Source organism: Oryctolagus cuniculus, chromosome 1 (genome assembly GCF_964237555.1).
Source record: "Oryctolagus cuniculus chromosome 1, mOryCun1.1, whole genome shotgun sequence".
In the NCBI taxonomy this organism is placed as follows: domain Eukaryota; kingdom Metazoa; phylum Chordata; class Mammalia; order Lagomorpha; family Leporidae; genus Oryctolagus; species Oryctolagus cuniculus.
The window spans coordinates 74,354,974-74,380,960 of NC_091432.1; the positions used below are offsets into that span (position 1 = coordinate 74,354,974).

Sequence of the window (25,987 nt, forward strand, 5' to 3'; positions counted from 1 at the left end):
GCTCTGTGACCTTCGCTTGCCTTTAGGTTTCTACTTGAAAAGTTGGAATTAATAATTCTTAAGAATTTTTGTGGTTCTGACTCATCTTGAATTGAGAAGGACCTTGGAGATATAACTATAAGGAAGAGTTATATATTGTTAGTTCATTATTTTCCCTCCTAGTAACTTGGTGTGATAAAGGAGCCACAATCCATATTTTCTTGATGAGAACAGAAAGGTTCAGATTCATTAACTGGTTAGCCTCAGGCAGCTGTTCAGTAGTAAAATATGGATTTCAACCCAGGTCTATCTGAATCACCATATTGTGCTTTTTTTCACAGCAGGAAATGATATTTCCTTCAGTCTTAAAGATTAAGAAAAAGGACATTCTGGTGCAGCCATTAATTCTTTTATTTTCGGATATTTCTTTTTTTTTCTTTTTTTTTTTAAAGATTTATTTAAAATGGAGAGGGAGAGGGAGAGGGAGAAGAAGAGGGAAAGGGAGAGAGTTGCAATGGTCAGTGCTGAGCCAGGAGCCAGCAGCCAGGAGCCAGGAGCTTCTTCCACGTCTTCCACAAGGGTAGCAGGAGCCCAGGAACTTGGGCCATCTTACACTGCCTTTCCCATGCCAGTAGCAGGGAGCTGGATTGGAAGTGGAGCAGCCGGGACACAAATTGGCACCCATACAGGATGCCAGCATCACAAGCAGCAGCTTTACCTGCTATGCCACAGTGCTGGCCCCAGATATTTCTTCAGTAGCTTCAGTTGCCAGAGCCTGTGCTAAGAGATAGGAACATAGTGTGGGCCCTCATATAGCTCACATTCTGGGCAGGCTTGAGGGTGTTACTGTTGATGTTTTGCCTGTGGCTAATAACAGAAATACAGAAATGGATTTTCACCTTCCTTAAACTTGCACCACTCTTTAAATTTCTGTGTTCTTTCGAGTTCATTATCTTACTGTGATCTTCACAATCACTAACAGAAAAAATGCTGCAGTTTTATCCCAATTTCCCAAATAAGGAAACTGAGCCTCAGAAAATGTTCTGTAGCAGAACTTGAGACATCCTAGACCACAACTAGGACATTTATATTACAAAGGGTAGCCTCTAAAAAGCTCATGAGAGTTTCTCAGGCATGGAAAGCCAAGACACTGTGCAAAAAATGACCTAAACAAAAGATCTCTGTGAGTGAGAGCTCGGTGGAAAGCCATCAAAGAAGGAGGTACCTGTCTCTGAAGGGAGGAGAGAACTTCCACTTTGACTATGGGCTTGTCTAAATAAGGTCAGAGTTTGTGAACTCAAGAGGCTTCCATAACCTTGGCAGCTCATGACAAGAGCCTCAGGTAATTACTGACATCATAAGTAAGAGTGTCAATTGTTAAATCAACAGCAGGATTCACTGTGCACTTACTCCCCATGTAGGATCTCTGTCCTTAATGTGTTGTAGTATGAGAATTAACGGTAAAAATAGTTTTCAAGCAGTACTCTATACTTTGTGTGTCTGTGTGGGTGCAAACTGTTGAAATCTTCACTTAGTATATACTAAGTTGATCTTCTGTATATAAAGATAATTGAAAATGAATCGTGATGAAGAATGGGATGGGAGAGGGAGTGGGAGATGGGATGGTTGTGGGTGGGAGGGAGGTTATGGGGGGAAAAGCCACTATAATCCAAAAGTTGTACTTTTGAAATTTATTTTTATTCAATAAAAGTTTTCTAAAAAATAGTAACCTCTTGCAGTCACTAAAAATGTAATTACTGTTGAATTTGGCCAAGAATTCTTTTGTTTAGTTGCTTCTGTGTGGTGCCAGTTAGCTTCAATAGCAGCTTTCATCTTTCTTCAGCTTTTCATAGGCTCAGGAAGATCTGTCCAGAATATCCATGACCTGAAGCCCAGTTTGGCTCCTTCCAGGCAGCAAAAAGAGTTTGTGGGCTGGTGCCTCATAGCTCAGGCAATGGTAATGGACCCAGCTCTCACAACCTGTCAGCAAGGCCATGCAGTTTTAGATAGGACATACTCGGCTCAGCTGTACCTACACACATGCTGTGTCAGAAATGGTCTCAGTTTTTAGGACCACAATTTCTGGGTCTCTGTTTAACCCACAGCCCTTCTCTATTGGCTGGGCAGCATGTTTTTTAAGATTTTATTTATTTGAGAGGCAGGGTTGCAGACAGAGAGGGAGAGACAGAGAGAAAGGTCTTCCATCCTCACTCCCAAATGGCTGCAACAGCCAGAGCTGAACCTATCTAAAACTAAGATCCAGGAGCTTCTTCTGGGTCTCCCATGCAGGTACAGGGACCCAAGCACTTGGGCCATCTTCCACTACTTTCCCATGTCATTAGTAGAGAGCTAGATTGGAAGAGGAGCAGCCAGGACTTGAACCGGTGCCCATATGAGATGCTGGTGCTTCATGTGGAGGCTTAGCCTACTATGTCACAGCACCAGCCCCATGGGCAGCATGTTTGAAGAGAGTCACAAATGAAGGTAAATGAATGCACAACAGGGTTGTATCCTAGAATCAGATTGGCTGAAATGCAATGGAGGGAAACCAGGGAGGCTTTACTAGGAGAAGAGAACACACAGGTAGGTAGGGAAGGAGGCAGCAAGAAAAAATATTGACTTGTTGTTCATTTGTCAAGTGTCTGCCTTCATGGAAGGTACACTGAACAATGACCACCATGTTTTTGAGGGATTTTCTTGGAGACGTGGATCTGACAGCTGTTATTCACATTTTGGAGATAAGAAAACTCAGGCACAAGTAAAGAACTTGCTTAAGATCTTGTCATCAGCGAGTGGCAGCTGGAGGCTGACTTTGTGCCTTCAGGCTGCAGTATCTGTGTGCTTATGGGGTCCATGTGTTGCCTTTCTAGAGTCTAAGTGAGTGGCTGCTGTGTGTGAAGTACTTGCACAAGCACTGTGCATTTCATCCTCCCAACAGCTCTGCAAGGACTGTGTCATTCCTGCCATCTTATGTGGAAGGGCTCTGTGGCTTGGGGAGATGAAGAGATTTGCTCAGCATGTTGATGTCCTGAGCCCAGCACAGGACCAAGGCTGCAGGATCTTTGTGCTGTGCTTCACAAAGTCTCTGCAGGAAACAAGTACTACTTTTATAAGGATTAAAACAGTATCAAAGCAGAGAAAATGGTTTTTCCTCCTCTGTAGATACTTCAGCTGTGAGGGCAGCCTGATTTACAAGGAGGCAACCAGGATACGGTCATCATGTCAATGGGGGAGACATGTGCTCTTCCATTTTCTTTGCTAACAACTTCATCCTTGTGAATTATGCACTGTAGAGAGCTCCACAGTGAAGTCTCCAGGGCCATCAAGTGCCCTCCTGGCCTTTCTGGGCAGACAAGACGCACTCACGATACCTTTCCTGTGCGTCCAGAGGGGTGTGGGGTGTGTGATTCTCAGTGACGACACATCTTCTTCTCCATGATCTGTGCTTCCTAGGGCAGGCCGCCCTGTCTTGAAAAAAATATCAGCTAGAGAAATGACTCACTTTTTATCTCTATCTGCAAGTTGATAATTGTCCCCAAAGATTGAGGAGGGGGTGTATAGGTAGGGACCTAGATTCTGTGACTTTTAGAACTGGAGAAGGCAAAAAGCCATTTGGGTAGCTCCCTTACTTTATGAGGGGTAAAAACTGAGGAACTGGAAAGGGCATGACTTGCTCATCTGTTGAGTAGTGTCACCAGCATGTTCTTTCTGCTACCTACACAACTCTTAGCTCTCCTACTCCTATACCTTTTAAGAGAGAATGACACAGCTGCTAGAAAGGAATGTAACTTGGTCAAGGCCAGGATGTGGATGGCACAGCAAACCAGAAGCCAGATTTTCTAGCTCCCAGTTGTAGCATCTGTGTATTGGCTGGGTGAGGACAAGTCATGTTTGTATTGTCTTATTGTCATCCTGTTTAGAAGAAGTATGCACTCTTCACACAGCTGTAGGAAGCACACAGGAAGCAATGATGCATGAGGGAGGGAGGGATTGTAAGTTTTTTTTTTTTTCAAAGATTCGTTTATTTATTTGAAAGAGTTTCACAGAGAGAGGGAAACAGAACACTGGTTCACTCCTCAGATATACACAATGTCTGGGACAGGGCCAGGATGAAGCCAGGAGCCAGGAGCTGCATCCAGGTCTCCCATGTGGGTACAGGGGCCCAAACACTTGGGCTGCCTTCCCGTGCTTTCGAAGGCCACAAGCAGGGAGCTGAATCAGAAGTGGAATAACTGGTACTTGAACTGGCTGTTGTCACAGGCAGTGGCTTTATCTCCTATGCCACAATGCTGGCCCCTGTAGTCTTCTTAAAGTTGACACAGAGTTCTTAGGGACAGAGCCACCCATGGTGGTGAAACATAGTGCCAAACCCTCTGATAGAGCAGGGTCCCTAAGATTCTCTCTCGTCCCAAAGAAGGGAAGGGAGCCATCTGAGTAAAAGAAGAGGGGGAACTTAGGGCACTAAGTTGGGCACCTAGAGGATGTCTTGCCTTGGAGACAAGGACCTGTGTACAAGGACCTGTCTACCTGAAGGAGAGAGACCACAGGAATCACAAGTGAGTGGGAGGGAAGAGAGGTAGGAAGTCAGCGAAGGTGCTTTACTGAGGCAGCTTCACTGTGAGCAGCTGGGACTCAGCCCCAAAGGGACCAGGAAGTATATGGAAGATAGTTGAGAATTGCCCCATCTGGAATCAGGGAAACTGGACTATTTTTCCCAAAGTCTTGTCCCCTAGTGGTGAAGAACTTCTCTGAGTGGCACTTCTGGGCTGCCCCATGTACATAGAGCAAGTTTAACATCCTAGAGAAAGCCCATGGGTGGAGAAGTAGAAGGGGGCAGTAGATAGCTACACTGTTCTGGAGATTATGTGTTGTAGCTTCTGTTGAACTCATAAGGAGATCAACGGTATTTGGGCTAGGGTCTCCATAATGTCTGTCATAGAGCATGATCCAGATTGGAGCCCAGAGATGGCAGAAGTCTGTACCCTCTCTGATGGGATTCCATCCTCTCACCTCTCTTGAATGCACACTTCGCATGAGTGGATTCTCTTGGCGGGAAAAAGTGAGGAACAAACAGAAGCAGTTGCAGAGACCAAGGAGATCAAGGAGTTGGTTCATGAGATACAAGCTTCAGGAACTGGCCAAACCTTGAACATGAGATACAAGTTTCAGGAATTGACCAAATCATGAACAAAGCCTCATATATGTCCACAGGGCAGGGGACTAGGTTTTTAAGTGGCATCTAGGTATATCCATAGCTTTTCTATAGTCTTTCCAGGCACTGGAACAGGATATGTGGGAATGGGTGAGGTTTCCTTTCACTAGAATAGCAAGTACCTATTCTTCTCACTGGAATGGGGACTGAGGATGCTGTCTCCTGGGCCAGGACTGGCAGAAGTTTCCCTACTCTCCTTTTCTGCCCAGAGCCCACCTGCTTTTTGAGGTCTGTGAGCAGATCAAAGTGTGAGTTCACTCCCTCAACATGTCCAGATGTCAGCGGGGAACCTGAGTCTACAGGTAACATATTAGCTACGAGACACTCTACTCCAATTACAATTGCATGTCCAGTGATTATGCCCAACATAACAAGTATTCATAGAGAATTCCAGTAGAAAGGGGGCAATGTCAGAACTTATACTGGCCAGAGCAATTATTATGAACAATTTCCCATAATTGGAAAAAATATTTGCTGACATGATTTGGGTGGGATGGCAAGAGGATAAACTTAATTCTCTCTTTTTAGGTCAAGGAAAGTCTGCTAAGAGTCCAGAAGAAAAAAACTGGACAAAGGAGCCAGTGCCTTTGGGTTCCATGTGTACCTTGGATGCCAGGGCCCAGGGAGTGAGTAGAGCAGTTGACCGGGAATGGTTGGCCTCCCTGCACACAGACACAGTTGACAGAGAACCAGGTGCATGCTGCCAGCTGTCCTGGACTTCTGTCTCATTTACATCTTTGTCACTCTGTTTCAGTATTCAAACAACTGTACCAATAGTCAGACACGCAGAGGGAGACTTTGTGTACTAGACAAGACAGGGCATTGGCCTGGAAATTGGGGGGCCTGGGTCCAAGCCTTGGTTTTGCTACTAACTAATTCTATAGGTCTTAATGTCTTCATCTTCAAAGCAAGAAGGGAGATTAGAGGATCTCTGTCTCCTCTTCTCCATCAGAAAGTGATGCTTTCTCATTGTGTTTTCTCCCTGGGAAATAGGACATACGAGGTGATCTGAGATTGAAATTCTATTAGAGAAGACTCTGTCACTTATTGTAGCCATTATGTGGGTCTCTCTGATCTCTAAAATAGGAATTGTAAAGTATGCTCCTTACTCACAGAATGTTCTCTGAGATAATTCATTCATTCATTCATTCATTCGTTCACATGAATAATCAGCATCCATGTCTGTGTTGGCTCCTGAGAAGGTAAGGATGAGGTATGCCTCCTGACCTTGAGGGGTCTTCAGTTGTGTGGACATGGACAAGTATGCACATTATTAGGTTCATGTGACTCTTCCTAATATTGCTACGGGAGCAAGGACACTTGGTGACTCGGAAGAACAGACACAAACACTAACAAGAGAGTGATACATTTATCCGGACCACAAATAGTTGAAGATCTGCTCAGTACATATGTGTGAGCCTCCCTAGGTTTTATGTCATTTTTTTGTCTCCAGTCTCCTGTTATTTGACATGTGTGTTTTGTGCCAAGCTCTTCTTCCCATGCCACAGGAACAGGACAGATATTCTGTCCTCTCTTGGGCAAATGTCCCACAAGAAGAGTGAGGCCAGCTTCCCAGGCAGTACAGGCTGTTCTTGTGTGCACACAGCCTCAGGACAGGGGTCTGCCAACCTTAACAAGTTTCTTTGTATGTATGTTATTTCTGAAGTCATGAAAGATAGTTGAAAGGGAGCCCAAAGATCCCAACTCTGCCTTTCACCCTGTGAAATGCAAGACTCCCTTTTTTAAAACTTTTATTTAATAAATATAAATTTCCAAAGTACAATAAAAATCATCTATTATTTTTCACTTTATGTTTCTGTGTGGGAGCAAACTGTTGAAATCCTTACTTAACGTATACTAAGCTGATCTTCTGTATATTAAGATAATCGAAAATGAATCTTGCTTTCCGTCTGCCGGCAGCCATCAGGTAAGCCAGGATGGGCGCGTACAAGTACATCCAGGAGCTATGGAGAAAGAAGCAGTCGGACGTGATGCGCTTTCTCCTGCGGGTCCGCTGCTGGCAGTACCGCCAGCTCTCGGCGCTGCACAGGGCGCCGCGCCCCACGCGGCCCGACAAGGCGCGCAGGCTGGGCTACAAGGCCAAACAAGGTTATGTCATCTATAGGATTCGTGTGCGCCGTGGTGGCCGCAAGCGCCCGGTTCCCAAGGGTGCGACCTATGGCAAGCCTGTCCATCATGGCGTTAACCAGCTCAAGTTTGCACGAAGCCTTCAGTCTGTTGCTGAGGAACGAGCTGGGCGCCACTGTGGAGCTCTGAGAGTCCTGAATTCTTACTGGGTTGGTGAAGATTCCACGTACAAATTCTTTGAGGTTATCCTCATTGATCCATTCCATAAAGCCATCAGAAGAAATCCTGACACCCAGTGGATCACCAAGCCGGTCCACAAGCACAGGGAAATACGTGGGCTGACATCTGCAGGCCGCAAGAGTCGTGGCCTTGGAAAGGGTCACAAGTTCCACCACACTATTGGTGGTTCTCGCCGTGCAGCCTGGAGAAGGCGCAATACCCTCCAGCTGCACCGTTACCGCTAACTCAAGTAATGTTTGTAAAATTCATACCTAATAAACCATTTAGGACAGTCAAAAAAAAAAATGAATCTTGATGTGAATGGAAGGGGAGAGGGAGTGGGAAAGGGGAGGGTTGTGGGTGGGAGGGACGGTATGGGGGGGGGAAGCCATTGTAATCCATAAGTCGTACTTTGGAAATTTATATTCATTAAATAAAAGTTAAAAAAAATAACAAAAAAAATAAAAATATTCCTTCAACTAAAACAAAACAAAACAAAACAAAACAAAATACTTTGGAATTATAGCAGCTACCCCCCCATAATCTCCCTTCCACCTGCAACCATCCCATCTCCCACTCCCTCTCCCATCCCATTCTTCATCAAGATTCATTTTCAATTATCTTTGTATACATAAGATCAACTTAGTATATACTAAGTGAAGATTTCAACAGACTGCACCCACAAAGACCCACAAAGTATAGAGTACTGTTTGGGTAGTAGTTTTACCGTTAATTCACATAGTACAACACATTAAGGACAGAGATCCTTCATGGGGAGTAAGTGCACAGTGACTCCTGTTGTTGATTTAATAATTGACACTCTTATTTATAATGTCAGTTGTCACCCAAGGCTCTTGTCATGAGCTGCCAAGGCTATGGAAACCTTGTTTGTTCCTTTCAAAGTCCCTTATCTATCTTAGTGCATACCCTTTAGCATGAGGGCTCAACAAAGAAAGATGCTAGGTTTGGAGGAGTGAAATGAGCATAGGACTAGTCTTTACCTTAAACATAGGATATGATATTGGGCAACTCATTTTCCAGTCTGGAGCTCAGCTTTTCATCTGCTATGGTTTGAGTGTTTATGTCCCCTCCATAATTCATGTTGAAACTTTATCTCCATTACAATAGTATAAAGAGGTGAGGGTTTTAGGAGGTGATAAGGCTGTGAGGGCTCTGACTTTATGAATGGGATTACAGACCTTACAAAAGGGCTGGAGGGAACTAGACAGACCCTTCTCTCCATTGATCCCTTCTGCCAATGTAGCATGGTCCCCTATGGAGGAGCAGTGACAAGGTGCCATTTAAGAAGCAGGTAGGACCTTCACAAAGTACTGATTATGTATGTGTCTTCATCTGGGACTTCTGACCTCCAGAACTCTGAGAATTAAATTTATGTTCTTTTAGAAATTACCTACTCTATTTTATTATAGCAGCACAAAAGGCTAGGATTCTACCTATAAAATGAAAGTGTTGGATTTAAGAATCGCAGTGATTGTTACTAAGCCATAATTCAAAATGCTCACACTCATACCACTACCTTTCTAGGGCGGAAGTTACTGGGTTTTGAATCATGCAACTTTGCAACCATGGTTATAATTAAAAGCTGAATGTGAGGGAGCCTTGTGGCTTCTGCAGTGGCCTAGCCTGAGGTCTGTGCCTTGAGAAGGGGAGCCACACTGAGGAATGGCACCCATCAAACTCTTCTGTCAGGAATTTGAAGATACAAAGTGAGGTACAGGGTGTGGAGACATGAGACAGACACAGGGAAGCTGATGCAGAGTTAGGAAGCAACAGGAGTGAGGGAGTGAGGGAGTGGGCAGCTGCCAGGAGAATTAAAGATTCAGACAGAAGTGCAGGGCATGAGGGGCGCTGTTGGATCATTAGAATGCTTGTGGTACCCTGAGTGACTGGGGCTGAGATGGTCCCCCCGATCCGTATTTCCCATGTGACAGTTTAGATGCCTACATGAACTCTTTGCAATGCATTTAACAAACACTTACATAGTGCCGGGCATTGTTCTAAGCATTTTATAATCCTTACAATATAGGCACCATCATTAACCACATGTTACTTAAGTAAGAGGACAAAAGACTTGGTTAAGTTCACACTAGTAAATGGCTGTCTGGTTCAGAGCTCAGACACATAGATCTTGCAACACAATGCTTCTCATAGGCAATAAGCAGGTTTTGAGCACCTCCCATGTGCCAAACCTCAGGTTAGGTACTTTATTCTTTTTTAAAAAATTTTTATTAATAGAAAGAGAAAAGAGTTCATGGTTTTTTTTTTTTTTTTTGCTTTCAAACTTTTATTTAATGAATATAAATTTCCAAAGTACAGAATATGGATTACAATGGCTTCCCCACCATAACGTCCCTCCTACCCGCAACCCTCCCCTTTCCCACTCCCTCTCCCCTCCCATTCACATCAAGATTCATTTTTGTTTCTCTTTATATACAGAAGATCAGTTTAGCATACATTAAGTAAGGATTTCAACAGTTTGCTCCCACACAGAAACATAAAGTGAAAAATACTGTTTGAGTACTAGTTATAGCATTAAATCTCAATGTACAGCACACTAAGGACAAAGATCCTACATGAGGAGTAAGTGCACAGTGACTCCTGTTGTTGACTTAACAAATTGACACTCTTGTTTATGGCCTCAGTAATCACCCTAGGCTCTTGTCATGAGCTGCCAAGGCTATGGAAGACTTTTGAGTTCACCGACTCTGATCATATTTAGACAAGGCCATGGTCAAAGTGGAAGTTCTCTCCTCCCTTCAGAGAAAGGTACCTCCTTCTTTGATGACTCGTTCTTTCCACTGGGATCTCACTCGCAGAGATCTTTCATTTAGTTTTTTTTTTTTTTTTCCCCCAGAGTGTCTTGGCTTTCCATGCCTGAAATACTCTCATGGGCTTTTCAGCCGGATCCACATGCCTTAAGGGCTGATTCTGAGGCCAGAGTGCTGTTAGGACATCTGCCATTCTATGGGTCTGCTGTGTATCTCACTTCCCATGTTGGATCATTCTCTCCCTTTTTTTATTCTATCAGCTAGTATTTGCAGACACTATTCTTGTTTCTGTGATCCCTTTGGTTCTTAGTCCTATCATTATGATCAATTGTGAACAGAAATTGATCACTGGGACTAGTGAGATGGCATTGGTACATGCCACCTTGATGGGATTGAATTGGAATCCCCTGGTATGTTTCTAACTCTACCGTTTGAGGTAAGTCAGCTTGAGCATGACCTGAATTGCACATTTCTTCCCTCTCTTATTCCACTCTTACATTTAACAGCGATCACTTTTGGCGACTACTAACTGAGCACCAAGGGGGAAACTTGTTGAAATGAAATGGACACTATGAGAAACAGTGACTTGATCAGCTCTTGTCCTGACGGTTGATGTACAATGTAATACTTTATCCATTTTAGTATTTTTTTTGTTCTAGTACCATTGGTTGAACTCATGTGTTTTTTTAAAGATTTATTTATTTATTTGAAAGTCAGAGTTACACAGAGAGCGGAGAGGCAGATAGAGAGAGAGAAAGAGGTCTTCCATCCACTGGTTCACTCCCCAGTTGGCCGCAATAGTTGGAGCTGTGCTGATCCAAAGCCAGGAGCTTCTTCCAGGTCTCCCACGTGGGTGTAGGGGCCCAAGGACTTGGGCCATCTCCCACTGCTTTCCCAGGCCGTAGCAGAGAGATGGATCGGAAGAGGAGCAGCCGGGTCTTGAACCGGTGTCCATATGGGATGCCGGCACTTCAGGCCAGGGCATTAACCCACTGTGCCACAGTGCCGTCCCTTCATATGTTTCATAGGTACAGTTCTAAGATGATAACCATACTTCCCTCCTTTCCCTTCGCACTCCTTAAATCCCCCTCTTTTCTTCCTTCCTTCCTTCCTTCCTTCCCTCCCTCCCTCCCTCCCTCCCTCCTTCCTTCCTTCCTTCCTTTTTAAAATTTTTGCAAAATAATTATTTCAATCCCCTCTATAATCACAGGTTTAATTAATCACTAACCAAAATATTCAATGAATAAAATGTGCAAGGCCCACAGTTCCACAGGAGTATAAACAAGGGCTAAAAACAACAATCATACCACAAGATGCCAGTTCATTCCTATACATTTTGTATTTTATATTAATGGTACTTTATCCTTAATTGCATATAATCTTCTATATTCAATTCTTACAAATCTAAGAAGTAGATATAAGTATAGCTGGCTTACAGATGAGTAAATGGAGGCTCAAATAACTTAACTTCAAAGTAAACAGGTGACAGGTGGTAGAGCCATCCGAATGGTAAAGAAATAACTCTCAGCAATTTCCTTCTGAATGATGGAGGCAGCTGAGCCCCTAGTCTTTGCATCTGCCATTCACAGTGACAATCTATGCACTATCTGTCATTTCAGAAACTGTGAAATATGAGACAGAGGCTCCATATGTTAAGAATTCACAGGCATTTCTAGAGGCTGCAGCTAAAGTGGGGTTTGGGGGAAGGGAAAGGACAGCACAAGGAATATAGCTTGCTTTAGTTTGAAATGAGCTATTTTTTCCTCTCATCTTTTCTGCCTCCTATTTAATTGCTTTATAGAGATAAATAAAGCTGGGGAAAATTACATTTGGCAGACTTCAATAGGGCTTGGATTCATGTTTCTTTCTTCACTGCCACCCAAGAGGGTGACAACTATTTTGTTAATGGTGAATTTATTAGTGGAAATTTTCTTCAAGTTATATTCTTTTTCATTGTAAAAGAAACTGTTGTATAAGTGATACCCTTGCCCCAAACAAACCAACATAGGAATAAACATTTTGTGCAAAATATGACAGTGAAGAGCAAAAACCTCTGGGCCAATTGGCCTTCTTGTCTGAAACTATTTACTTAACCTTCCTGGGTCTTTGTTAAAGTGGGAAATAAGAAATGTACCCAAAAGCAACATGGTGCCAGGGAAAATCAAGCAAGATAGTAATACTTCCTTGATTTTATTTAGGCTTTTGTGTTTTCAGATTCACCTCTTAAGTCCTCTCACCAGCTCTGGAGGTGCACAGCCTTATCCTCATTCTATTTGTAAAGGAACAATCTTTGAGAGGTGGCTGGATTCTTGCCACACAGCACCAGGGCTCCATGTCACTCCCTGTCCGGGAAAAAGAGGTTGTTAAAATGACTATAAAACAACATTATACACAGAGGTGGTCACACTACTTATCTTTTTCTCTTAATTGTTTTTTTTCTGATACATAACTAATATGAGTTCATTGTTTCAAAATCAAACACAAAAGAAATGCATATTCAAGACTGTGTTTTAAATCTCCCCTGTCAGATATAAGCACTAATAGTTTGGTGTGTGTTATAGTCTTACATATTTTTTTCTACTGCCTCATCACAATTAGCAACAATATAGTAAGCCATATTCTGATGGCATGTTATGGTTGCAAAGTGCTTTTACATAAAGGATCTTAAGTCACACATAGTTTACCATAGTTTGCTTTTCCTGTAATTAGAGAGGATGTTGATGCTGTGCTTTTGAGATACCTAGTCAACGAGACTTGGATTTACCCAAGCTCATAGAAGCAAGCATTTTTTTTTTTAAGATTTATTTATTTACTTGAAAGTCAGAGTTACACAGAGAAGGAGAGGGAGAGAGGGAGAGAGGGGAGAGAGGGGAGAGAGAGAGGCCTTCCATCCACTGGTTCACTCCCCAGATGGCCGCAATGGCCAGAGGTGTGCTGATCTGAAGCCACGAGACAGGAGAATCTTCTGGGTCTCCCATGTGGATGCAGGGGCCCAAGGACTTGGGCCATCTTCCACTGTTTTCCCAGGCCATAGCAGAGAGCTGGATTGGAAGTGGAGCAGCCAGGACTCAAGTCAGTGCCCATATGGGATGGCGACCCTGCAGGTGGCATCTTTACCTGATACGCCACAGTGCTGGCCCCAAGTATATTTTTTTAAAAATCAATATGGCTTCTTTCTTTTTTTCTTTTAAAGATCTATTTATTTATTTGAAAAGCAGAGTCACAGAGACGAAGAGGCAGAGAAAGAGAGAGAGAGAGAGAGAGATCCTCCATCTGCTGGTCCACTCCCCAAATGGCAGCAATGGCCAGAGCTGGGCCAGTCTGAAGCCAGGAGCTTTATTCAGGTCTCTGATGTGAGTTCAAGGGCCCAAGGACTTGGGACTTCCTCCTCTGCTTTCCCAGGCACATCAGCAGGGAGCTGGATCAGAAGTGGAGAAGTCGTGCTCGAACCTGTGCCCATATGGGATGCTGATGCTGCAGGCTGGGGCTTTAACCTGCTGTGCCACAGCACTAGCCCCACCTTTCATCTTACAGTGAAGGAAACTGAGCTCCAAAGTGGAGAAGTGTGTTATCCTATATTGGCAGTTCTCTTTGGTTGGTTTTCTTTTGTTACTTGAGAGGGAAAAAGAATGAGAGAGCAAGAGGCAGACAAGACAGACTGAAAGAGCTCCCATCTTTGGCTCACTCCTCATATGCCCACAGAGATCCAACATTAGCCATCACCTGGTGCCTCCCAGGGTCTTCACTAGCAGGAAGCTGGGATTGGGAATCAGGGCCAAGAATTAAACCCAAAGACTCTGATATAGGATGGGGCCATTTTAACTGCTAGACCAAACAGTAACCCCATAAAAGTGTTTTCTGAGCATGAATTTTGTGCTGGATTCATGTGAGTTTTGCTTAGACCTGTTCCCAGCCTCTAAGGGTCTGACAATACATGATTCACTTTTCAAGATATCATAAAAGCATAAGTGAAAATATTCTGAACATTTTCATGAAGTAAAAGAGGTTTTCCTGTTCTGTTTAGGCTGCTATATAAATAATACAACAGACTAGATAGACGATAAACAACAGAAACTTATTTTTCACAGTTCTAGAGAAGCTAGGAAGTGCGAGATCAGGCACTGGAAGATTCAGTATCTAATGAAGTCCTACTTCCTGTTGATAAATGATTGCTTTCTCCTTGTGACTTCATATGAGTGGATGAATGAGCTATTTCTTTTTTTTTTCTTTTCTTTGTGTTTTTTTTTTTATCCATTTGAAAGAATTACATACACACACAGAGAGAGAGAGAGAGAGAGAGAGAGAGAGAGAGAGAGAGGTCTTTCATATATTTATTCACTCCTAAAATGGTCTTAGTGGCCAGGGTGGGGCCAGGTCGAAGCTAGGAGCCAGGAGATTCATCCAGGTCTCCCATGTGGGTGTGGAGACCCCAGCACTTGGACCATCCTCCGCTGTTTCCCAGGTGTATTAGCAGGGAGCTGGATAGGGAGTGGAGTAGCTGGGATCGAACCTGTGGCCATATGGGATGCTGGCACTGCAGACAGTAGCTTAACCTGCTGTGCCTCAGTACCAGCCCTGAGCTGTCTCAGTTTAAAGGCATAAACCTCATTCATGAAGGTTTTACCCTTATGACCTCAACATTTCCTAAAGGCCTCACCTCCAGATATCCTCCCCATGGCGATTAGGTTTCAACATATGAATGAATTTTGGAAGGGTATAAATATTGACTTTATAGTGGAAGTAAACCCCACCTCTGTCTATAGCCCTCAGGTACACAGTGGAGTCAAAAACCAGTTCAAAAATGCCTTTCCCGGATAAAGAGTCAAAGGGATCACATAAAGAAGACTAATGTCTGCTAATACTAACTGAAAGAATTAAAAAGGAGAGAACGATCCAACATGGGAAGCAGGATACACAGCAGACTCATAGAATGGCAGATGTCCTAAATAGCACTCTGGCCTCAGAATCAGCCCTTAAGGCATTTGGATTTGGCTGAAGAGCCCGTGAGAGTATTTTAGGCATGGAAAGCCAAGACACTTCAGCAAAAAACAAAAACAAACAAACAAACAAAAAAAACCAAACCAAACCAAAACCAAAACAAAAGCAAAAACCACCTAAATGAAAGATCTCTGCGAGTGAGATCCCAGTGGAAAGAACAGGCCATCAAAGAAGGAGGTACCTTTCTCTGAAGGGAGGAGAGAACTTCCACTTTGACTATGACCTTGTCTAAATAAGATTGGAGTTGGCAAACTCAAAAGGCTTCCATAGCCTTGGCAACCCATGACAAGAGCCTAGGGTGATTACTGATGCCATAAACAAGAGTGTCAATTTGTTAAGTCAACAGCAGGAGTCATTGTGCCCTTATTCCCCATGTAGGATCTCTGTCCTTAATGTGTTGTACAATGTAAATTAATGCTATAACTAGTACTCAAACAGTACTTTATACTTTGTTTGTCTGTGAGGGTGCAAATTGTTGAAATCTTTACTTAATATGTACTAAATCAATCTTCTGTATATAAAGATAATTGAAAATGAATCTTGATGTGAATGGAATGGGAGAGGGAGTGGGAGATGGGATGGTTGCGGGTGGGAGGGAGGTTATGGGGGGAGGAAGCCATTGTAATCCATAAGCTGTACTTTGGAAATTAATATTTATTAAATAAAAGTTAAAAAATTAAAATAAAATAAAAATATAAAAATAATAAAAAATGCCTTTCCCTTTCAACTTTCTGTTATCTCTACCACTCACAAGTATCCATCTGGGGACCTTCCCAAGCCTTTCATCAGGACCTGGTTTTAATGGTTGAGCTCTCCACCTCATAGCATAGTCACCTCACTTATATATTGTAACCGCTACCCAAGCAAAGGCTATGTCATTCTGACATTTTCACTTTTAATGCCTGGCACATGTGTTGAATAAACATTTGTTACTTAGTGAATGAATTTCTGCTTCTTAAGACAGATTGTACTTTCCATGCTATTATGCATGGCTTCCAAAATAAATATTTCTGGAGTGTTAGATCACATAGGTGTACAGACTTGGGGATATACAATCAATATACTTTTGAAAGAGTTACAGAGAGAGGTAGAGACAGAGAGACAGAGAGGTCTTGGCTAGTCTTCACATCACATTCTTCCTTCATGTTTGTAGCCCATATGTTCATGCTCTGGTTTTTGGCAGTGTGGTTGCTGTTATCTACCAAAATCAAACCTGGTGCTCTTCTTTTGTGGACTGTCTATGGAAGAAATACTGGGGTTTTGATATGTTTTGACTACTGCTAAAGCTGTATAGGTTAGGTCCCTGCAATGCACATTTATGCTGTCTCACATACAAACATTCCTCCTATGATGGAAGCTGGAGTGAGAGATTCTCCCAACTCCCTGGCAGCCAGAGTGTTATGTGGCCTACATTGGGCTAGCCAGATGCCTTAGCTTTGGACTGCGACTTTGGAGCAAGTGATAGGAAGAATAGGGGAGTTCTGAATCCATTGTGATGTGATGGAGTTGGAGCATCAGAGGTAGACAGTGTTCGGGGGGCACATTAGCCACCAGGGTCTAGCAGCAGTGCAGTTGGCAGTGTCATGGCACAATGTGACTGGTTGTAATTTGGTAATAGTTCTGGCTGCTTAGCTTTCTTTGCTTTTGTCTTATTTTCTGATCCATAATTGCTTAACTTTTCCATCAGACCTGTGAGATATCCAATATCCTTCTACTAAATTTCTTTTTTCTTAAGTTCGCCAGATTCTTTCTATTGCTTGCAATCAAGATATCAGTGTCTGGACTCATTTGGCTTTTTAGGAACTGACTTTGGACTTAAGACTATTTATTGCATTTATACTTTGTTCCTGCCTTTAGAAGAGAAAATTTAATTTTATGGAAAGAAGATAAGATGTCCTGATTCCAATCTCAGCCCTGACATTGAACATTTGAATAACTTTTGAGGCATGACTTAAATTCTCTGAGATCTAATTTTTTCACCAATGAAATAGGAGATGTTATGGACAGTATTGTATATTCCCCATATTAATACATTAAAGTTCTAAGCCCTGGTGCCTCCGAGGTGGCTATATTTAGAGACAGAGCCCTTAAAGTCATTAAACTAAAATGAGGTTGTTAGGTGGGCCCAAACCCAGCACTATGGATATCTTTTCTAAGAGGAGATTTTTACACAGACAGGTAAAGAGGGATGACCATGTAAAGACACAGGGAGAAGGCAGTTATCTATAAACCAGGGTGAAAGAAAGCCTCCCTGCTGATGCTTTGATCTTGGACTTCTGGTCTGTACAACTGTGAGACAATGTTGTTCTGTTGATTCAACCACTTGGTCTGTGGTGCCTTGTTACAGCAGCTCTAGCCAGGGATAATAGGATTCATCTCCTGGGGATATTGTGAAGATAGAAAGAGATAATGTATGTAAACTTTTTAACAAATAGTGGATATTCCAAATAGCATTAGCTATCTTCACTTTTTTCCCTCTGATTTTCTATATTTTCTTTCTTGTCACTTCCTTCCATTTCTCCCAGTCCTACTACATATGTGTGTGTGTGTCTTTGTGTGTATATCTATCTATCTATCTATCTATCTATCTATCTATCTATCTATATTAATGGGGGAGATTTTGTGTTAAATCTAAGAGATATTTTAGCTTTCAAAGGTTCTGATCTTTACTCCAAGGAAAAGATAATGAATCCAAGCTAAAAACTTAAATTTACTTTAAAACATTGAAAAGAACATTTAAAAACTTAAGGGAACATTACCAGCATCCTGAGTCATTTGCTTTGTTATCTAATGTCCTACTAATGCTTTCTTTACATTTCCTGTCTGTTTTTGAACACAGAAAAGTATTTTTCTGACATTTTCACTGTAGTGAGCATTACCCACTGAAAATGACAACTACAGATGTCTCAAACCCACTGATAAGAATTTATTCATAGCAAAATGTGTAAAAATCCTGCTCTGAAATTTTTTTTTTGCTAGAAGTATCTGTGTTATGGACTATTTTTACCATTCTTTAATAAATCTAAATTTCTTTTTTAATAAGAAGTAAAAAATATTAGTTGAGTTCTGCTTCTGTGTGCAACAGAATAACTGGTACTGACTAACCATCCAATCATAGATAATCATGAAGTTGAACAAAAATATGAGCCTGCTGTCTCAAACATTGGACAACTGATCTTGTGAATCTCTGAGAGAAAGATCTCCTGGGCTGTCTTTCTCCAGGTAGTTTTCTATTGCAGGTCAGAGAGCTGGAGTCATAACAGAGCATGCCAGTTTTTTTTAGTTGAGAAGGCAGAGATCAGAGATTGAGGCAGCTAAAGCAGCTGGATTTTCTTGGGTAAAGGCACTAAAGCGGAGGGAGCTCAGTAGAGGGAGAACTCCAGAAATCTGTTTGTAGGTTCCCTCTGAGTTCTTCTCATAAACCTAGACTGAGCCTGTGAAGGATGCAAATATAAAGACTTAACACATAGTGTATGCTATGGGGTTGAGAGTGCAACGGAGATATTAGAAATCAAGTAGTTTGAGGAGACATTGGCAGTTGTAATGGGGGGCAAAAACATCATTAACATTCTGAGAATCTAGTTGAGACACCAGGAAGACAATGCTTTAAAACTAGGATCAGAAATCAAAAGAGAAATCAAATACTTTCTGGAAGTAAATGAGGATAATAAAACAACATATCAAAACTTATGGGATATGGCAAAAGCAGTGTTGAGAGAAAAGTTTATAGCAATAGGTGCCACATCAAGAAATTGGAAAGGCACCAAATAAATGAGCTTTCAATTCATCTCAAGGATCTAGAAAATCTGCAGCAAACCAGACACAAATCTAGTAGGAGAAGAGAAATAATTAAAATCAGAGAAGAAATCAACAGGATTGAATCTAAAAAAAAATTACAAAAAATCAGCCAAGTGAAGAGCTGCTTTTTTGAAAAAATGAATAAAATTGACACACCTTTGGCCCAACTAACTAAAAAAAAAAAAGAGAAAATACCCAAATCAATAAAATCAGGGATGAAAAAGGAAATGCAGCAACAGACACCACAGAAATAAAAAGAATCATCAGAAATTACTACAAAGAGTTGTATGCCAGGAAACAGGGAAATCTACCAGAAATGGATAGATTCCTGGACACATGCAACCTACCTAAATTGAACCAGGAAGACACAGAAAACCTAAACAGACCCATAACTGAGACAGAAATTGAAATAGTAGTAAAGGCCCTCCCAACAAAGAAAAGCCCAGGACCAGATGGATTCACTGCTGAATTCTACCAGACATTTAAAGAAGAACTATCTCCATTTATTCTCAAACTATTCAGAACAATCGAAGAAGAGGGAATCCTCCCAAATTCTTTCTATGAAGCCAGCATCACCTTAATTCCTAAGCCAGAGAGAGATGCAGCATTGAAAGAAAATTACAGACCAATATCCCTGATGAACATAGATGCAAAAATCCTCAATAAAATTCTCACCAATAGAATACAGCAACACATCAGAAAAATCATCCACCCAGACCAAGTGGGATTTATCCCTGGAATGCAGGGATGGTTCAGTGTTTGCAAATCAATCAATGTGATACACCACATTAACTAACTGCAGAAGAAAACCATATGATTATCTCAATAGATGCCGAGAAAGCATTTGATAAAATTCAACACCCTTTCATGATGAAAACTCTAAGCAAATTGGGTATGGAAGGAACATTCCTCAATATAATCAAAGCAATTTATGAAAAACCCAAGGCCAGCATGCTACTGAATGGGGAAAAGTTGGAAGCATTTCCACTGAGATCTGGTACCAGACAGGGATGCCCACTGTCACCACTGCTATTCAATATAGTTCTTGAAGTTTTAGCCAGAGCCATCAGGCAAGAAAAAGAAATTAAAGGGATACGAATTGGGAAGGAAGAACTCAAATTATCCCTCTTTGCAGATGATATGATTCTTTATTTAGGGGATCCAAAGAACTCTACTAAGAGACTATTGGAACTCATAGAAGAGTTTGGCAAAGTAGCAGGGTATAAAATCAATGCACAAAAATCAACAGCCTTTATATACACAGGCAATGCCATGGCTGAGAAAGACTTCTAAGATCAATCCCATTCACAATAGCCACAAAAACAATCAAATACCTTGGAATAAACTTAACCAAGGACGTTAAAGATCTCTATGATGAAAATTACAAAACTTTAAAGAAAGAAATAGAAGAGGATACCAAGAAATGGAAAAATCTTCCATGCTCATGGATTGGAAGAATCAACATCATCAAAATGTCCATTCTCCCAAAAGCAATTTATAGATTCAATGCAATCCCAATCAAGATACCAAAGACCTTCTTCTCAGATCTAGAAAAAATGATGCTGAAATTCATATGGAGGCACAAGAGACCTCGAATAGCTAAAGCAATCTTGTACAACAAAAACAAAGCTGGAGGCATCACAATACCAGATTTCAGGACATACTACAGGGCAGTTGTAATCAAAACAGCATGGTACTGGTACAGAAACAGATGGATAGACCAATGGAACAGAATTGAAACACCAGAAATCAACCCAAACATCTACAGCCAACTTATATTTGATCAAGGATCTAAAACCAATTCCTGGAGCAAGGACAGTCTATTCAATAAATGGTGCTGGGAAAACTGGATTTCCACGTGCAGAAGCATGAAGCAAGACCCCTATCTTACACCTTACACAAAAATCCACTCAACATGGATTAAAGACCTAAATCTATGACCTGACACCATCAAATTATTAGACAACATTGAGAAACCCTGCAAGATATTGGCCCTGGCAAACACTTCCTAGAAAAGACCCTAGAGGTGCAGGCAGTCAAAGCCAAAATTAACTATTGTGATTGCATCAAATTGAGAAGTTTCTGTACTGCAAAAGAAACAGTCAGGAGAGTGAAGAGACAACTGACAGAATGGGAAAAAATATTTGCAAACTATGCTACAGAGAAAAGATTAATAATCAGAATCTACAAAGAAATCAAGAAACTCCACAAAAACAAAACAAACAACCCACTTAAGAGATGGGCCAAGGACCTCAATAGACATTTTTCTAAGAGGAAATCCAAATGGCCAACAGGCACATGAAAAAATGTTCAAGATCACTAGCAATCAGGGAAATGCAAATCAAAACCACAATGAGGTTCCACCTCACCCCATTGAGAATGGCTTACATCCAGAAATCTACCAACAATAGATGCTGGCGAGGATGTGGGGGAAAAGGGACACTAACCCACTGTTGGTGGGAATGTAAACTGGTTAAGCCACTATGGAAGTCAGTCTGTAGATTCGTCAGAAACCTGAATATAACCTACCATTCAACCCAGCCATACCACTCCTTGGAATTTACCCAAAGGAAATTAAATTGGGAAACAAAAAAACTGTCTGCACCTTAATGTTTATTGCAGCTCAATTTGCAATAGCTAAGACCTAGAATCAACCTAAATGCCCATCAATAGTAGACTGGATAAAGAAATTATGTGATATGTACTCTATAGAATACTATACAGCAGTAAAAAAAACAATGAAATCTGGTCATTTGCAACAAAATGGAGGAATCTGGAAAACATTATGCTGAGTGAAATAAGCCAGTTCCAAAGGGACAAATATCATATGTTCTCCCTGATCGGTGACAACTAACCGAGCACCAAAAAGGAAACCTGTTGAAGTGAAATGGACACTATGAGAAACGGTGACTTGATCAGCCCTTGCCCTGACTTTTGATGAACAACTTAATGCATTATCCCTCTTAGTATTTTTTTTTGTTTGTTCTACTTAATAATATTGGATGAATTCTGTAATTAATGCACAGTTATTCTTAAGTGTTGAAATTTAACTGAAAAGTGATCCCTGTTAAATGTAAGAGTGGGAATAATAGATGGAAGAGATGTACAATTTGGGACATGTTCAAGCTGACTTGCCTCAAATGGTAGAGTTAGAAACATACCAGGGGATTCCAATTCAATCCCATCAAGGTGGCACATACCATTGCCAAGACACTCTGAAAAAAAAAAATGACCGAAATGAAAGATCTCTGTGAGTGAGATCCCAGTAGAAAGAACAGGCCATCAAAGAAGGAGGTACCTTTCTCTGAAGGGAGGAGAGAACTTCCACTTTGACTATGACCTTGTCGAAATATGATCAGAGTCGGTGAACTCAAAAGGCTTCCATAGCCTTGGCAATTCATGACTAGAACCTAGGTAGATTACTGACACCATAAACGAGAGTGTCAAATTGTGAAGTGAACAACAGGAGTCACTGTGTACTTACTCCTCATGTAGGATCTCTGTCCTTAATGTGCTGTACATTGTGATTTAATGCTATAAGTAGTACTCAAACAGTATTTTTCACTTTGTGTTTCTATGTGGGTGCAAACTGTTGAAATCTTTACTTAATATATATTAAACTGATCTTCTGTATATAAAGAGAATCGAAAATGAATCTTGATGTGAATGGAAGGGGAGAGGGAGCAGGAAAGTGGAGGGTTGTGGGTGGGAGGGAAGTTATTGGGGGAGAAATGCCATTGTAAACCAAAAGCTGTACTTTGGAAATTTATATTCATTAAATAAAAGTGAAAAAAAAGAACTAGGATCATATGGGGCTGGTACTATGCCGTAGTGGGCTAAACCTCCATTTGTGGTACTGGAATCCCATATGGGTGACAGTTCGAGTCCTGGCTGCTCCTCTTCCAGTCCAGCTCTCTTCTGTGATCTGGGAAAGCTGTAGAAGATGGCCCAAGTGCTGGGGCCTCTACACCCATGTGGGAGATCTGGAGGAAGCTCCTGGCTCCTGGCTTCGGATCAGTTCATCTCCAGCTGTTTCAGCCATCTAGGGAATGAACCAGTGGATGGAGGACCTCTCACTTTGTCCCTCTTCTGTAACTCTGCCTCTCAAACAAATAAATAAAAATTAAATCAAATTAAATTAAATTAAAGAACTAGGATCATACCCTGTAGCAAGGCTTAGTCCTGATTTGCTCTAATAAAGCCTATGATAAAGACTCAAAGGGAAAATAGAATTTGGAGATTGGAGTTCTGCTAAGAGAGAGGTCTTGGGAGAAGCATTGTACTTTCCTGATATATCATAATAAAACACAATAGTGAGTCTACATGAATTCAAGGTGATTAACCAGGAATCACATTGCCTTATAGAAGAAAAATCAGCAGTATTGAGAAGATACAGGATTCATAATCTCTACAATGTATAGTCAATACTGTATAATGAAAAGTTATAGATTTAAAAAAAAGGAAAAATGTGATCCATAGTGCAGCCAAGAGTCAGGAACTCCATCTGGGTAGCCACATGGTGGCAGGAGCTAGGCACTCAAATATGGGATGCTGATGTTCCACAGAGCCACAACACTGGCCCAGACAATTGTTAATTCTGAGAAATACATGAATGTTTGGTTTATTATTACTTGAATTTTCTTTTGTGCATTTTTATACTTTCAAAACATGGGACTTCATGACTCCCCATGAGCATCTGCAATGGGGATCTTCAAAGAAACAGAACCAGTAGCATCTATGTATATCATCTGTCTATCATCTATCTATATCTACAATCTATATATCTATATCCTGATGCATATATTGGCTCATGTGATTACAGAGGCCAACAAGTCCATGATCTGCTGCCTGTGAGCTATAGACCAAGAATGCAGGTTTTGTAATTCTTGTACAAGTCTGCAGGACAAGGAAGGCATTGGAACCAGGGCAGATCCCAATCTAAGAGTGGGAGAAGATCAATGTCACAACTGAAGTAAACAAGCAGAGAAATTAAAAAGAAGTGCATGTCTCAAACCTTCAACAAATGGGATGATGCTCACCCATACTGGGCAATACTTTCTGAGTTGTGATTCAAATGCAAATCTCATCTGGAAACACTTTCCTAGATATACTCCCAAATAATGTTTAATCTGAGCACCCTGAGGCATAGTCAAATTAACTGTGACACCTAAAGTTAACTATCACAGCATTCCAGTACCCCACAATTCTTTCTCCTACTTTATTTTTTAATGACATTTATCACTATGCTATAAATTTATTTATTTGTTTTCCATTTATCTTCTCCTCGAGAATACACACTTCCTAAGAGGGAGGTTTTGCCTGTTTTGTTCATTGCCATATTCCTAATTCAAATAGCAGTGTAGGACGCTCATGGGCACTAGTAAACATTCCTGAATAAATACATTTTTTGAATGTCTGCAGCATTTTCTTGTTAACTGAACACTGACATTTCCAAACTGTGCCTATATGTTATGGTAACACAGACGTCTACTTGCAGCTCCTCTAGAGAAGATGCCTCAGTTGCAAAAGGTCTTCAGTTTAGGATAATTTGTCTTTTCAAGAATGTTTCTCAGGCCACCTTGTTTTAGGAGACTGTCACCCGGAGTCAGAGAGACCTGGACTGAAGCATTAATTCTGCCTCTTGCTGATTTCTGAATTTTCTAAGTAGGTCATAAATCTTTTCTGAGCAACAGTTCCTCATCTGCAAGATACCAGTCCTCATACAGTGAGAATTCCTGTGAGGATTAAAAATCTCGTGTCTATGAAAGTACCTTAAAAATTGCAAAGTGTTTTGTGAACTGTAAGATGGTTTTCAACTGTAAGGGACAAAAAGTCTTTTTGTGTGTGTGTGTTTTTTGCAGGAGGCTTTGCTTAGAGCCCAGACTATTTAATTCCAAATCTGAATGATTTGTCTTTTTCTCTTCTTGGTACTACCCACCAAGAATAGAAATCGCCTAATAAAAGCTGGCTGAATGACTGACATTAGGAAATCACAGGAGTTGATAAAGGAACAATTGAGTATTCTCTGGGAAGATGGCATCTCATTTGAAATTCTAAGTAAGGCTGAGCTGTGAACACATAATCCTTCAAGGGTATATGAAGTTTAATTGGTTTGTCTTAGGTGACTAGAACTATAAAAAGAAAAAAAATCAAAGTGAATCTGAAAGGTTAGGTGTCACCATAGGATTCAAATGATTTAGATAAAACATGATTGAATGATTTAACACATTTTTTTTTTCTTATTTTCTCTCTTCTCCATTCTTCCACCCAACATTTAAGAATCTAGCCTTTAGGGACAGATAGAAAACTACAGAGAAGATATTAGCAAGTCTCCCTTTAAGGAATAATTGTGTTTTTGGTACGTCAAGTGTAGATTAAATTTTTATAGGTAGATTGGACACTGTAAATGAAGTGATATTTAAATAGATTCAGAAGATTAACTGCTTGTCAAGTTAAAATAAAAATATTTGTATAATATTATAATTTATCAGGTTAACTACTGGACACGAGACCCTTGTGTACTTTATCAAACTTTCATCACAAGGTAGGATATATTATTCTCATTTTTCAGATGATAGAATTGAGTCAGGGAGACTAAGATACTTGCCTATTGTTATACAAATAGTAAATGACACAGCCAGAACTTAAACAGGATTTCAATTCTACATTGCTAAACCATAGCTGCCAAAAAACAGGAATTTTTTTTTTGGACAGGCAGAGTTAGACAGTGAGAAAGAGAGGGACAGAGAGAAAGATCTTCCTTCTGTTGGTTCACCCCCTAAATGGCCGCCAAGGTTGGCGCGCTGTGCTGATCTGAAGCCACAAGCCAGGTACTTCCTCCTGGTCTCCCACATGAGTGCAGGGGCCCAAGCACTTGGGCCATCCTCCACTGCACTCCTGGGTC

General features: G+C 41.2%; 1 protein-coding gene and 1 long non-coding RNA gene across 2 annotated transcripts in view; both read left to right on the forward strand.

The window, feature by feature from the left end:
• The window catches only part of LOC138850187 (uncharacterized), a 143,285-nt gene that overhangs the window by 60,103 nt on the left and 57,195 nt on the right, over positions 1–25,987 (forward strand). The gene's annotated exons all lie outside the window — the stretch shown is intronic.
• On the forward strand, positions 7,073–7,804 carry LOC100347640 (large ribosomal subunit protein eL15-like). Its single transcript, XM_070064882.1, has one exon. It carries the CDS (start codon positions 7,129–7,131, stop codon positions 7,741–7,743), a length of 615 nt encoding a protein of 204 aa, XP_069920983.1. The 5' UTR covers positions 7,073–7,128; the 3' UTR covers positions 7,744–7,804.

Coding starts and splice junctions, on each gene's coding strand:
- LOC100347640 (XM_070064882.1), top strand. CDS start 7,129: ATGGGCGCGTACAAGTACATCCAGGAGCTATGGAGAAAGAAGCAGTCG.